Source organism: Thamnophis sirtalis, unplaced genomic scaffold (genome assembly GCF_051295495.1).
Source record: "Thamnophis sirtalis isolate CommonGarterSnake01/CBP01778 unplaced genomic scaffold, rThaSir2_p1.2 scaffold_3, whole genome shotgun sequence".
Lineage (NCBI taxonomy): Eukaryota > Metazoa > Chordata > Lepidosauria > Squamata > Natricidae > Thamnophis > Thamnophis sirtalis.
Window position 1 is genome coordinate 7,098,031 of NW_028261383.1, and position 13,260 is coordinate 7,111,290.

General features: G+C 37.8%; 1 protein-coding gene across 1 annotated transcript; it reads left to right on the forward strand.

Annotated features, from left to right (window-relative positions):
• The first annotated feature begins 911 nt into the window (after positions 1-911).
• On the forward strand, positions 912-10,048 carry LOC148047083 (vomeronasal type-2 receptor 26-like). The gene is made up of 6 exons (XM_087707733.1): positions 912-937; positions 1,788-1,887; positions 3,158-3,721; positions 5,245-5,457; positions 7,966-8,092; positions 9,144-10,048. Exons 1-6 carry the CDS (start codon positions 912-914, stop codon positions 10,046-10,048), a joined length of 1,935 nt encoding a protein of 644 aa, XP_087563859.1.
• Positions 10,049-13,260: the final 3,212 nt, after the last annotated feature.

Genomic DNA, 13,260 nt, shown 5'->3' on the forward strand with positions numbered 1-13,260 from the left:
TCTTTTTTTGATTTACTGTATTGTTAGCTGCCTGGAGTCCCACGGGATTGGGCAGCATACAAATGTTATTAAAACTTAAACTTAAACTTAAGTGTCAACAACCTAGACTGGCACCAAACTCCATAGTTCTGAATGACTTTCCCCAGCGGTCTCTGGAGTCAATATACCACAATGGAGGACAGCGGAAGTCAATTTCCTAGGTGTTGAAGTATCTTCCTTGAGCATCACTTTCTGAACATGTCCTGACAAAAAGGGTGGCAACCACTATAGAAGAGTGTCCCCAGGGAGTTTATCTGTGATCTCTCTTTGACATGCTTTTATTCAGTTATCCCTTTGAACATAAAGCCCTGGAAGAAGTTCAGAAAACCCACAGGACAATTTGCCTCTTACTCTAATTATTCCCATCCCTATCATCCCATTGAAACATCTTCTGCTACTTCTCTCATGAGTGCCTTTGGATGTAAATATCAGACTGAAGCAACGTTAAAGAGATCTTCTATCAGAAAAGGATAAATGCCACTGATCACCCACTTTGTGGCACACATTTTGAGACAGGCAGGGACTCTGTTCTTGAATGAACCTTCCTCTAATTTCTAGATGAAGTTCAGTTTGTCTCTGTCTCAAGGAAGGCTACTAGAATTTATATCTTGTGAGAGTGCTTTGATTTCTTCTCATTCTTCTTTAGTAACGGGAAGGGGATTGATTTAATCCCATGAATTATGGAATTGCTGCTTCTGACTCTGATGTTGCTAGTGTCACAGACAGTCTCTGGGAACCTTCAATCAAAGTGTCCATTGAATTTCAAGCACCAGGATAGACAAAAACCATGGAGTTATTACAAGCCAGGGGACCATCACATTAGTATAATCACTAGGGCATCAACAATATCACATAGAAAGTTCAGCTTTAACATGACTCCTGCTAGTCAGTCTCACATGTAAGTTATTCAGCAAGGAGGAGTTCCATTCTCTCCATTTGCACTTCTTATTGTTCTTCCATGATCTGACAAATCTTGAATCATTTTAATTTCCATGGATTCTCTCTTTTGTTTTATTTTGTGGAACAGACTCAAATCCAAAGATGGGGCAGAAAAAAATATTTGAGAGAATTCCACATTTCTTTCTTTTCATCCAATCCCGAATTCATGACTTTTATTTACAATGGTGATTGTTGTCATTTCCCCTGCCCCACTAATTTCCATATTTTTTTATTGCTGCTCATTAATGTTTGATGTTTGCTCTTATAGGAATGGAGAGTGACTAGTTTGATAAATGGCTTTGTGGGGTCACTTATGAAATATCTTTCTTATGCTAGTTCTTCTTTACTGAATGAATTATTTTGGGACCAAATTACTGGGCTGATCAAAGTTAACATTGCTACATATTATAGTGTATTTCTATTTTTTTTTTTTACTCTGATGGAGGGACTATTTGCATCGTATATTCTCAACAAACACAAATATTAAATGTGATGGGTGATTAACCTTTGCCTCTGATTATGACTCAGTAGGCTTCTGCAGAAAAAGAAAATTAAACTTTAAAAAGTATTCTTATTGATGTTGATGATGCTGAAATTAACATGAAATATTTTTATGTTAGCTTACCTCATAATAAGGCAAGAATACTACGCTTTATTTTCATTATTCAAGTGGTCAACAAAAATCACCAGCTCCTGCACAATCTCACACTTGGTTACAACATCCATGACAACTATTTGAGTGAACTTGGCACTTCAGAAGCCTTGCTGGACATTCTGTCATCCGGAGAAGCCAATGTTCCCAACTACAGCTGTGGAAGGAAGGACAACCTATTGGCACTTGCTGATGGAGCTGACAGGGATATCTCCATTCAAATGTCAACATTAGTAGGCACCTACAAAGTTTCACAGGTTTGTGTCCCCCTATCTGGTAAAGTGAGCAGGGTGGTAGTGTTTGAGCAATAGATCTAATGATACTTTTCTATAGAATTCAAGAGCGGCTTTTCATTATAGTCACTGTTGCTTTCATGGCTGGGAATTGAGTTAACAGTGAGCGGGAGCAAGGATCAAAGCAAAAATATCCACTTGTGAATGTGAGCAGAGGCTCTGTATTTAATCAAAACATCTTCTGTACAATAGGAAGGTTCCACAGTGATGGAAAGCTCACATTTTGTACATGATCTTAGCCAAAATAATATTTCCACCTCTGAACAAATTCTATAGTCATGAAATGAGTCCTAATAGATTAACTCACCTATCATTGATAACACATATGTCTTATAGACTCATAGTAACCATTAGCATCTATTGGAGCAGCTGAAAAGTTTCTTGGGGGTGGATGAAAGGAAGCCTGCTGCTGCCCCAAAGGCTTATTAGAGATTTGCATGATTTATTCTTTGTCTAAAATCAAGACATATACTCACTGGTACAAAATTAAAGCTATGGAAAATTGGGAGAGTTCCAAAATTGTGTTAAAGGTGGAACTTTTTTAAAAAAAATCTCTTGGATTGTAGAGCTGACAAATTATATTAGGAGCTGTAATATCCCAATCTCTTGTACAACTGGAGAATAAGGTGAAAAGATCGTTTTACAAAGGGATATATTTGGGCTCTATAAGCAAGAAAAGATATAGCAATCCTCAAAAATTACATAATATGGCCCTTTATTGGAACACAATTTTTCTGTTGACATCTATACATGCAAATTCAATTGTGTTAAAATGTAGAGTGAGACAGAAAGATGATTTCCATTTTTATTATATTTTTGACTTAATTTGTTCCTAGTATTACATTATTATATGCTAATAGTATGTTTTTAACGTATTAAACAATGTCTAATCAGCCATCTATTTTAATCTATTCATCAGAACCATAGTTGGATTTATTAAAATGTTATGTTTTGGATTTGAACTGACCCCAAATACAACACAGCATTCTTCATTCCTTTTCAGATCAGTGATAAAATTGGCTTAGATGCTCTAAGTGATAAAAACCAATTTCCTTTTTTCCATCGGATACTCCCCAAAGAAGGGATCCACTACCCAGCAATTGTCCAATTGCTCCTCCACTTCAGATGGACCTTGATTGGCCTCTTTGCTTCAGACACAGAGAAGGGAGAGAATTTCATGAGGACTTTCACTTCTATGCTTGTCAGGAATGGAATTTGTGTTGTTATATCACAGCAACTCTCAAAAACTGGACATACAGCACTACTCAAGGATGCCTTCTCTAAATGGAGACAAGTCAATGTCTTTATCCACTTCATAGAACATGTTATCATTTTTGAAAGAATTCGTCCTTTCCATTTAACTCTTGAAAGTTTGCCGGGACCTATTGAAGGGAAAGTGTGGATCACCACAACTTTGGGATTGTATTCAATAAAAAAGAACAAACTTCTCAAATACGTCCATAGTATTTGGAACTTCGTTTTCCTGGCAAAAGAAAAGCTACTGGACGATGCCTTTGAACCGTATTTCTTTGTAGATCCCCGGTTTGCAGATCAGTCTTTTCGCTGTTCTTTTTCCAAGCATGTCTCTTCTGTCAAAGGTCGGAGGAGATGCAGCCAGAAAGCACCACTGGAGACCCAAAATAAAAAGAACAGGATCCGGCTCACAATTGCATATGATCTTTACAATTTCATTAAGACTGTGGCTCATGCCTTGAATGCTGCATATTCCTCCAGATCCAAGAGGACAAGGAAAGAGGGTGAAGAGAGGTTGGAGGCTCTAAAGCTGCAGCCATGGCAGGTGTGGGTCTTGAGAAGGAACCGTCAAAATTTGTTCCTTTTGAGAAGGAATCCAAAGAAGGGGAATTATCTCAACCCACTTATGACATAAAAGGCCAACAATTTGGGCCAATCTAATTGATCAGGGAATAATTTTCCAAAGAGCTTATATAATGACAGATAAACTTAGAAATTTAACAGTGCTGATTTTAAAAAGATATGTGCATTTTTGAATATATTCTGTATATATTTGTGGGAAGAAAAATCCATCTCATCCTTTTTCAAATACCTTCTTATATGAGATACTATAGTTTGTCAAGTCCTAGTTGCTAAATGTCAAATATATACTGTATATATAGGAGTTGACACCTACAGCATTTTACTCAGGCACTTTTCTCTATGAAAGGAAATCATAAATATATTTCTGGATTGTTTACATCAGATCGAATTATCTTTGTTGTTGTATAAATATGTTATAAATTTGAATCACGGAGTTGTATCAACTCTACTGTATTAATACAAAAATTGATGACTAAGGAGACATTATTATTCAAAATTACTCATTTTTATGAGAAAAACTAAGTAATAAAAATTACTTGAGTACCATTTTAAGACAGTTTTGTACACTTAATTATGATACAATCCACCCCACCCCCCCAGCTAGGCTTCTAATCACAGCATAAAATTGTCAGTACTTTACGGAAATCAGGTTGTACTACAGGCATTCCCACAGCCTATTTAGGAAGTGTAATGAGATGTGAGAATGACTTTTGGGACAGGGAGAGGAAATGCTATCTACTAGGGAAGGATCAAATAAGAGAAGAGAAACCTGAAGCTGCATAATAGAAGACAAAGAAACTTAGAAACTATCCTCCTCAGGGGTGGTGTTCACTTACCTTCCCTACCAGGTTGCAAATGTGAGCGCATACATGTCTGTGCATGTGTTCAGCCTTCTGCGCATGCGCTTTGCCTTGAAAATGTGCCTAAATGGGGTGGCATAGAGCCGGGGTGGGTGGGCGGGGGCAGGCTTACCCAGGCCCACCCATGATTTCCACTACCAGTTCAGGTGAACCAGTCCAAACCAGCAGAAAACCACCTATGATCCTCCCTAAATTTTGAGATTGAAAATAAAGTTAATGGGAGATTTCTACTTTCAGATATATAAAATTGAGTTGAATTAGCTCATCTGGTCATGTTTCCTGTCTGGTGTAATAGGAAGAAGATTAGCCTAGAACTTTATTCTTGACAAATCCATGCTTTCTGGTAATCAAGAAGTTTATACTTTTTCTGCTCTTCAATTTGTTTGTCATCTCCTCTGGAATGTTCCCTACAATTGACAAATTTTGTCAATGATATTTTCTCAACATAAATATTTGTCAGCATAGGATTGACAGATTTTGTTCTGTTTACTTATGATGATAATGGTGACACCTGTTCTGCTAATTAAGCACATTTAGATAACCAAAAGATTCAAATGTGAAAAGACCATGTGGAATAAGAAATAAAGGTTTCTGTTTCTAACATTTCTGGATGTTTCAATTCTAGTTCCATCCCTTTCTGGAGAAGAATGACTTTTGCAATCTCTCCAACTCTGAGCTCTACATTGACCAAAATGGAAATATAGCAGCAGATCTAGGCATTGTGAGCTTGCTGGTTCAATCCAAGGAGGACCCCATGGAAGAGTTTCTGGGGAGTTTTGAAAGGCAGAGACTTCTTATCGACCAAAATGATATTTTACGGCTTAAGTTGTTGAACAAGGTAGTTGAAGTTTTAATGTCTTTCTTTTCTAAGTTTTCCAAGGCCTGAAGGCCCATTTCAAGTGATCTAAGCCTAGTCATCAAAGTAGTTGACCTATACTGAGAATTGAATATAAGACATAGACACCTTATAGGTTTTTTTAGACTTCTTGGGAAGGTTCAGTGCTATTCCATTTTGTACACAATCTACAATTTAGTATCTCAATCAATCTGGAAAAACACAAGTGATGTAGAATGTGTTGGTAAATCTTCAGGTTTCTTTGCATCAAATAGCAAAGAAGAAGGCAATTCTTCTGACCAATGCCTGGTTTCAGGATTGAATCAGATTAAAGTGAATCATAATTGGAAGGAGGTCCTCTTGGTTCCATTGGAAAATAATCTTCATCTTGTCCTGGTTGGGAAAAGTGTTTCCCGAATAGGCAGGATCATAATCAGTGATGTTCCTAAACAAACCAGATCTGGTGAGTCTTAACACTACCTCTCTTTCACCCCACTGGGATACAGAAGTAGTCCTTGTGCTCCTAGAGGTCCAAGGTTCACATGAAATCACAATGAATGTTCTGATATCCCAGAAAACTGAAATAACTGAATTAAAACAAGTCTTTGATCAAAGGAGAGAGAGAGAGAATTTGAAAGAAAATGCTACTTGGATTTGGCCTTTGGCTATATAGGATAGGATGGGATGGGATGGGACAGAAGGGAAGGAAGAGAAGAGAAGGAAGGAAGAGAAAAGAAGAGAAGAGGAGTTGAGTTGGAGGGGACCTTGAAGGTCTTATAGTTCAATCCCCTGCTTAGGGAGGAAACCCTACACCATTTCAGACAAATGGTTATCCAATCTCTTCTTAAAAACTTCCAATGTTGGAGTATTTAAAAATTCTGGAGGCAAGTTTTTCCACTGATTAATTTAGAGGGCACCTCATCTGAAAAGTCCTTGAAAGTAATTGTTTATCTTGAGTGTTGCCTAACTTTAGTCTCTCTGGGACAAAAGAAGTCTCCAAATTTAATTAAGAATAAATTATGTCTTCCTTTCCATGTCAGTTGGTGGCATTTAATTGTAGTTCTTCAAAAGAAAGCACTTTGTTTTTTATACCTAGCTGGGCCTTAGAAATATCTTTTTCTGACACAGAATTCATTCTCATGTCCCACCTTCTGCAAGAAAAGATGTCTGACTTACTCTGTTTGAGGGCCACTTTCTCATGTCATCACCTCCATCTTATTTCACTCCAGTTCTAAAAACTGGACACTTAGTTGTGATCTTATTTCACCAGCATGGCAGCCATATACATTGAAGAAAAAAATATACAAATAAAGAAAGAACATCTCTTTTAAAGTTGACTGTGCTACTTTCAAGGAATTTTTCTTAATCTTTATTAACTCTGAGACAGTTTTGGTCTACCATGTTTCCCTGAAAATGAGACCTCCCCAGATAACAAGCCCAATCTCGCTTTTGGGTGGGTGCCAGTGGTGGGTTGCAGGCGGTATGCTTCGGTACAGGCATACTGGAGCCTGCCCGGAGCACAGGGTACCATTCTAGTATGGTGCTCCGGAGGGCCCACCCACCTGCCCATGCTCCTTACCTGTCTTTAAAGTCTTCAGCACTTCCGCGCATGCACATGACGCATATAACGCCTGTGCAATGCTCCGCCGAGCAGCTGGAGCATCGTGAAGGCTTACGGAGGCGTCGCTGGACAGTAAGACACATGTGGGTGTTTGGGGCATGTGGGTGTGTGAGCACTGCATGCATTCATGTGGAGGATTCCGGGCCCCGTTGCAACCGATACCGGTTGCATCGGATCCGGAACCCACCACTGGTGCATGCACTAAAATAAGCTCTCCCTAAAAATATTGCAACACAGCAGCAGCCATGAGGTGACCATGCTCATTGCCTCCTGCACCTCAAAAATAATAAGACCTTCCTAAAAATAAGGCCTAAAGCTTATTTCTGGGGTCAAAAGAAAATAAGACCCTGTCTTATTTATGGGGAAACACAATACTTTCAAAGGAGAGCAGTTTTGCAATGTTTTATGTAGTTCAGGGGGAAAAAACTTTTTGGATCTGCTTAGTCAGGGGTTTCTTTCTTCAACACAGTTTATTCTATTTTAATAGCTCAAGAAGAATCAGAGTTTAATAAATCTTTTACAATAATGTACAATAATGTTTATTCTCAAATTAATTGAAAAAATCTTCGCTTTATGAGGAATGAAGGAATTCATCGATGAGGAGGTTTTCACTTAATGCTTAAATTTTTCGCAATTCCTTCCCTTCAGATGTTATTAAGTAAAACATTCCTTTATTGTAATCTTAGATGCCAAAAGAAAAAGGGAGTAACTTTTGATAGTTATTTTTTTGGAATAACCATAAATCGGTCATTAGTTATATTTCCTACAACTATTTGGAATGAGTTAGTGAAACCCAGAAATTACTTGGCTAATTTTCCTGTCTATCTCCAATTTCCATGGATAGTGAGCTCTCAAATATTTTCTTTGGCATTCCTTCTTTTTCTTCTTAGTCTCTGCCGCAATACAGATGTGTGGAAAATTGTCACCCTGGATTTGTCAAGAGGGCTCGAGAAGGAGAGCCAGTTTGCTGCTATGACTGTGTTCCTTGTCCGGAGGGGACCATCTCCACTCAGGAAGGTGGGTGACACTCAAGGAATTGGAAATTCTTCTGGTGGTGAATCCATCTGGAATATTTTTCTGAAACTATATGTTGAAAGACACATTGATGTTAGCTGCTTTCTTGTTTATTTTCAAACTACACAATTTCTTTTCTAAAGGTAAGAATAGGGGGAAAAAAGCCTTGAAGGAGAAGCTGGAAACAGATATGAAGGTGTAGCAGATTAGGCAAGCACTACTACTTCAGGATGAAAAAAAATTCTTCTACTTTTTATTTTGGATCTTTTTGTTATTATTTGCGAAGTCATGTCCGACACATCGCGACCTCATGGACAATGTTGCTCCAGGCCTTCCTGCCCTCTACTATCCTCCATTTAAGCTCACACCTACTGCTTCGGTGACTCCATCCAGCCACCTCATTCTCTGTCATCCCATTCTTCTTTTGCCCTCAATCTTTCCCAGCATTAGGCTATCCTTCTATATTTACATTTCTAGGAACATTTGAGGTCTTTTGAAACCTGAGGAATTGTCTTAGGTCTGGAAGGATTGTTGCAATGCACTCAACATAGGTCATTCCCTGAGGGTCACTGAGAAGGTGTCACTGGTCCACAATAAGATAATGTGGGCAGTTATGGGTGCACCTCATTACACAGAAATTATCACTATTCCCAGTACCTATTCCAGATTATTTTCAGGACTAGCTTTCTGTGACAGCCATTTAGATTTCATAAAATACACATCTTTTGAATCTAGTATGTTAAGAATGCTATTTGGAAGATCCCAGTTAGTTTGTTTAGAAAGATTAACTGATTAATTATTTACCTCTATTAATGTAGTTCCTATGGAGACTGTGCACATTACACAGGGAATTCTTTGGGTTTTTGACTTTCCCCAATCTGGCCTTAGCTCTATATGGTTCAGAAAAGGATCTTCCATTTATTTTCTTTCTGTTGGAGATGTGAAGAAATTCATCTTGGAAAATGCTCCTGGTGTCAGCTGTTGTCTCAAAAAGTATTCCTTGAAAGGCAAAAAGACAGACTATTAAATAAATACTGGTTTTTGGTTTTCTCAGATGCAGAAAAATGTACCAAGTGTCCAGATGATAAATATTCAACTAAGAACCAAGTCCAATGTTTCCTCAAAGTTATATCCTTCCTGTCCTATGAAGAACATCTAGGCATCATCCTGGCCTCTTTTGTACTAATCTTGTTCCTAATTGCAGACCTTGTTTTAATCATATTCATTATATACAGAGAAACTCCCATTGTCAAAGCCAACAACCGGGACCTCTCTTACATTCTCTTGGTCTCCCTCCTGCTTTGCTTCTTGTCTCCTCTTCTCTTCATTGGACAACCAAGGAAAGCCACTTGCTTACTCCGACAAATGGTTTTCAGCATCATCTTCTCAGTTGCCATTTCTTCTCTCTTGGCTAAGACAACCACAGTGGTGCTGGCTTTCTTAGCCACAAAACCAGGAAACCAAGCGAAGAGATGGTTGGGGAAGAGTTTGGCCAACTCCATCATCCTTTCTTGTTCTGCTGTCCAAATTATCATCTGCTCCATCTGGCTGGCAGTTTCACCCCCATTCCCTGAGTCTGACTTCCACTCCCAGCCTGGAATGATAATCCTGCAATGCAACGAAGGCTCTGTTGTCATGTTCTACATCACTCTTAGCTACCTGGGCTTCCTGGCTGCCATCTGCTTCACAGTGGCTTTCCTGGCCAGGAATCTCCCTGCAGCCTTCAATGAAGCCAAATTGATCACCTTCAGCATGCTGGTCTTTTGCAGTGTCTGGGTGACATTTATCCCCTCCTACTTAAGCACCAAAGGAAAATACATGGTGGCTGTTCAGGCCTTCTCCATCTTGTCCTCCAATGCTGGTCTATTGGGCTGCATCTTCATCCCCAAGTGCTTTATTATCATTTTGAGGCCAGATCTGAATACAAAGAAGCAGCTTACAACCAGAGGAAATGTGTAAATGTAACACAGATGAATTTCAACTCTCAACAGGAATAGCAAATCTTACAGAATATGAAAGAGGGGGATTTGAGATAGGTAATGGTTAAGCAAATAAGAATAAGAAAAAAAACTCTTCTACACTTCAAACAATGAAAAGTAAATAACAGGAAAGTAACAGAAACATTCCGGATGTATCACAAAATTAACACAGAATTCAACATAAAGAATAATGGTGAATGTAGTTGTGGCCAATACCCACATTCCCCACAGAAAGACATTTAGCTTTTTAAAGGGAGAAACTTCTAATTTCCAAATTTTTCTGTATAACAACAGTTTTTCAACTGGATATTTTGTTTTATACACATGTACAAAGAAATGTATACAGACAAACAAACAAACAAGCAAGCAAACAAACAAACACCACCAATTCCTTAACCTTGACAGTGGTTGAGGCACCAGATAGAAAGTGGGAGACCTTGAATTCAAGTCCCACTTTAGCATGGAAGTCAGCTGTGGGACCTTGGACCAATCCCCCTCTCCCAGCCCAAATCCTCTCACATGGTTGCTGTTGTTGAAAATAGGAGGAGGAATGTTTTCATCAGTTCTCCTTCTATCCTGTCACGTAGCATTAACAATAGCAATAGTACCTCTATACTGCTTGGAAGCTTTACGGCACATTCTGAGTGGTTTACAATGTAAGCATACAGATCATTTATGAAAATGTTATAGAGCCCAGGACCCAAGAGAGAACCTTGAGCTATCCCAGAGCAAACTTCCCTCCATTTAGATGTGGTTCCATTTGTGGAATTGCTCAGCCAACTTTAAATCCATCTGTGGCTCTGTCTGTCCCACATTGTCCAAGCTTAACAAGAAGTAGGATGCGGCCTACTTTGTCAAATGCCTTACTGAAACTATATCTAAATAAACTACATCTACAACATTTCTCTTATCCACTAACTTAGTCACTTCATCACTTTAATTATTTTTAACACCATGTTATATCATATTGTGTTTGTCCCATATGATCAAGGTCTTGATTAGGGTTAAAAAGCAGAGACAATAGTATTAATAGTACCCATACTGTATAAGAAACAGACGTGTGTGTGTGTGTGTGTGTGTGTGTGTGTGTGTGTGTATAAAATGTTATATAGGTGGTAACAAAGTTTGGTGGCCCCAAACTCCATAGCTCTGTCAGACTTTCCCCAGCAGTCTCTAGAGACAAGGGAATAGGTTGAAGGACAGCAGAAGTCAATCTCCTAGAGGTTGAACATTTTTTCTCCAGCATCACTTTCTGAATAATTCCTGAAAGGAAGGACCACAATCACTACAAAACTGTGGTCCTAGGGTGTAACTGTGATTATGTTTTTCTCCAACTACCCTTCTGCATAGGTTGCCCCAGATAAAGTTGTTTCTCCCTGTAATTATCACCACCTTAGTCTTAAACATCAGCCTAAAGCTACATTAAAAAGATCTTGTATCAGGAAAGGGTAAATGCCACAGATCACTCTCTGGGTGCTTCATGTTTTGGAACAGGCAGTGATTATGCTCTTTAATGTATCTTTCTCTTCTTTCCATTTGAGGCTCACTTTATCGCTGTCTGAATCAAGAAATCTGCTTGCATTTCTATGTTGTGAAAGAGTTTTGCATTTTTTTAAAAAATATTTGTTCTTGTTTAGAAATGGGAAGGGGATAGATTCAGCCCTATGAATTACGGACTTTCTGCTTGCTAATATCACAGTCTCTGGGAAGGTTGGAATGAAATGCCCACTGAATTTGGAGCAGTAGAATGAAAGAAAAAACAACTGTGGAGTTATTATGGGGCAGGAGATCATCTCATTAGTATAGTCACCTCTGCAACCACAATATTACATACAATATGCCCTTTTCACAGGGCTCCTTATAGTAACTCTGACTTGTAAATCATTCAGTTGCATTGCCATTAGTGCAGCCCTAACATTCTCCTTCTTTTCTTCTTTTTCACTTACTCCTATATTACAGGACCTGTCTAATTTGTTGGATCATAATGCTTTCTGCGGCTTTTCTCCTTTGCCTTATTTTGTGGAAGAGACTCAAATCCAAAAATGGGCCCCCAAAAAATCTCCCCAAAAATACAGATTATTTTCTTCTCCCCTGCCAGCCTATTTCCATATATTTATGACAGATCAATGATACTCAATTCCCTTTTTTTTTGGGGGGGGGGAATAGAGGATGTCTTGTTTTTAGGATACCTTTTATGGCTCACTCATGAAACATTCTCTTCCTTTTATGATAGTTTTACTTTAAGGACTGGAATATTTTTTTTTACACATAGTTTTTATTTTATTTTACAGTAATAAACATACATAATTTGTGGACACAGCATTCACTGTGTCAAATCTTTTTTGGACAACATTAACAATAATAATACAAATAGTATGTGAAAATTCTTATCTTCCAACTTTGACAATATTTATCTAATTTCATATTTCTTTTACATTTCCCCATTTATTCATTTAAGCATAAATAACATTTCTTTGCACCCTATATTTGTTATCCTTTCAATATTATGAAAATCACTCATTATTCCACCATAGCTTCAATGTTCTAAATGTGTGGGATTACAAATAGCACTAATTATTAACAATATTCAATCCATCATGGGAGTACAATATATTTTAACACACTATTAATGTTAATAATATAATTACATTACCTAATCTTAGATTACCATCTACTAATCTGCATTTATTGGGATTATAGTACTTTCCCATTTTAAAAATATATTTTCTCATTATCCATCATCTCTTAATCTTTCTAGAATTCCATTATTTATTGATTTTTTTGGTCAACCTTTTATCTCTCTCTCTTAAGCTCTTATATCTTTTTTTATAAAAAAATATATCTACTAATCTTTCCCTCCTGAGTATCTTTTATATTGTTTTTTTGTGTTATTTGAACACCCATCTCTTCCTTTTGTTGTTCTTTTAGCAAGTTTTTTTTCTCTTTTCTCTCTGTATTTTTATACATTGGGGGACTTCTTGCTTCTTATTTCTATTTTTCTCTTCCCCTGCTTTTTCTAATTTCTCATCTATTTCTTGAATATTATGTTCCTCCCCCTGCCCCAATTGTTGAGTAGCTTCTACATTCCCTTCTGTATCTCTTTGTCTTTTTACTCTCTCTTATAAATTCACACAAAGTTTTTAACATCAACAATATTTCTAATGTCTCTTGTGGATCAATTTTATAGTGATT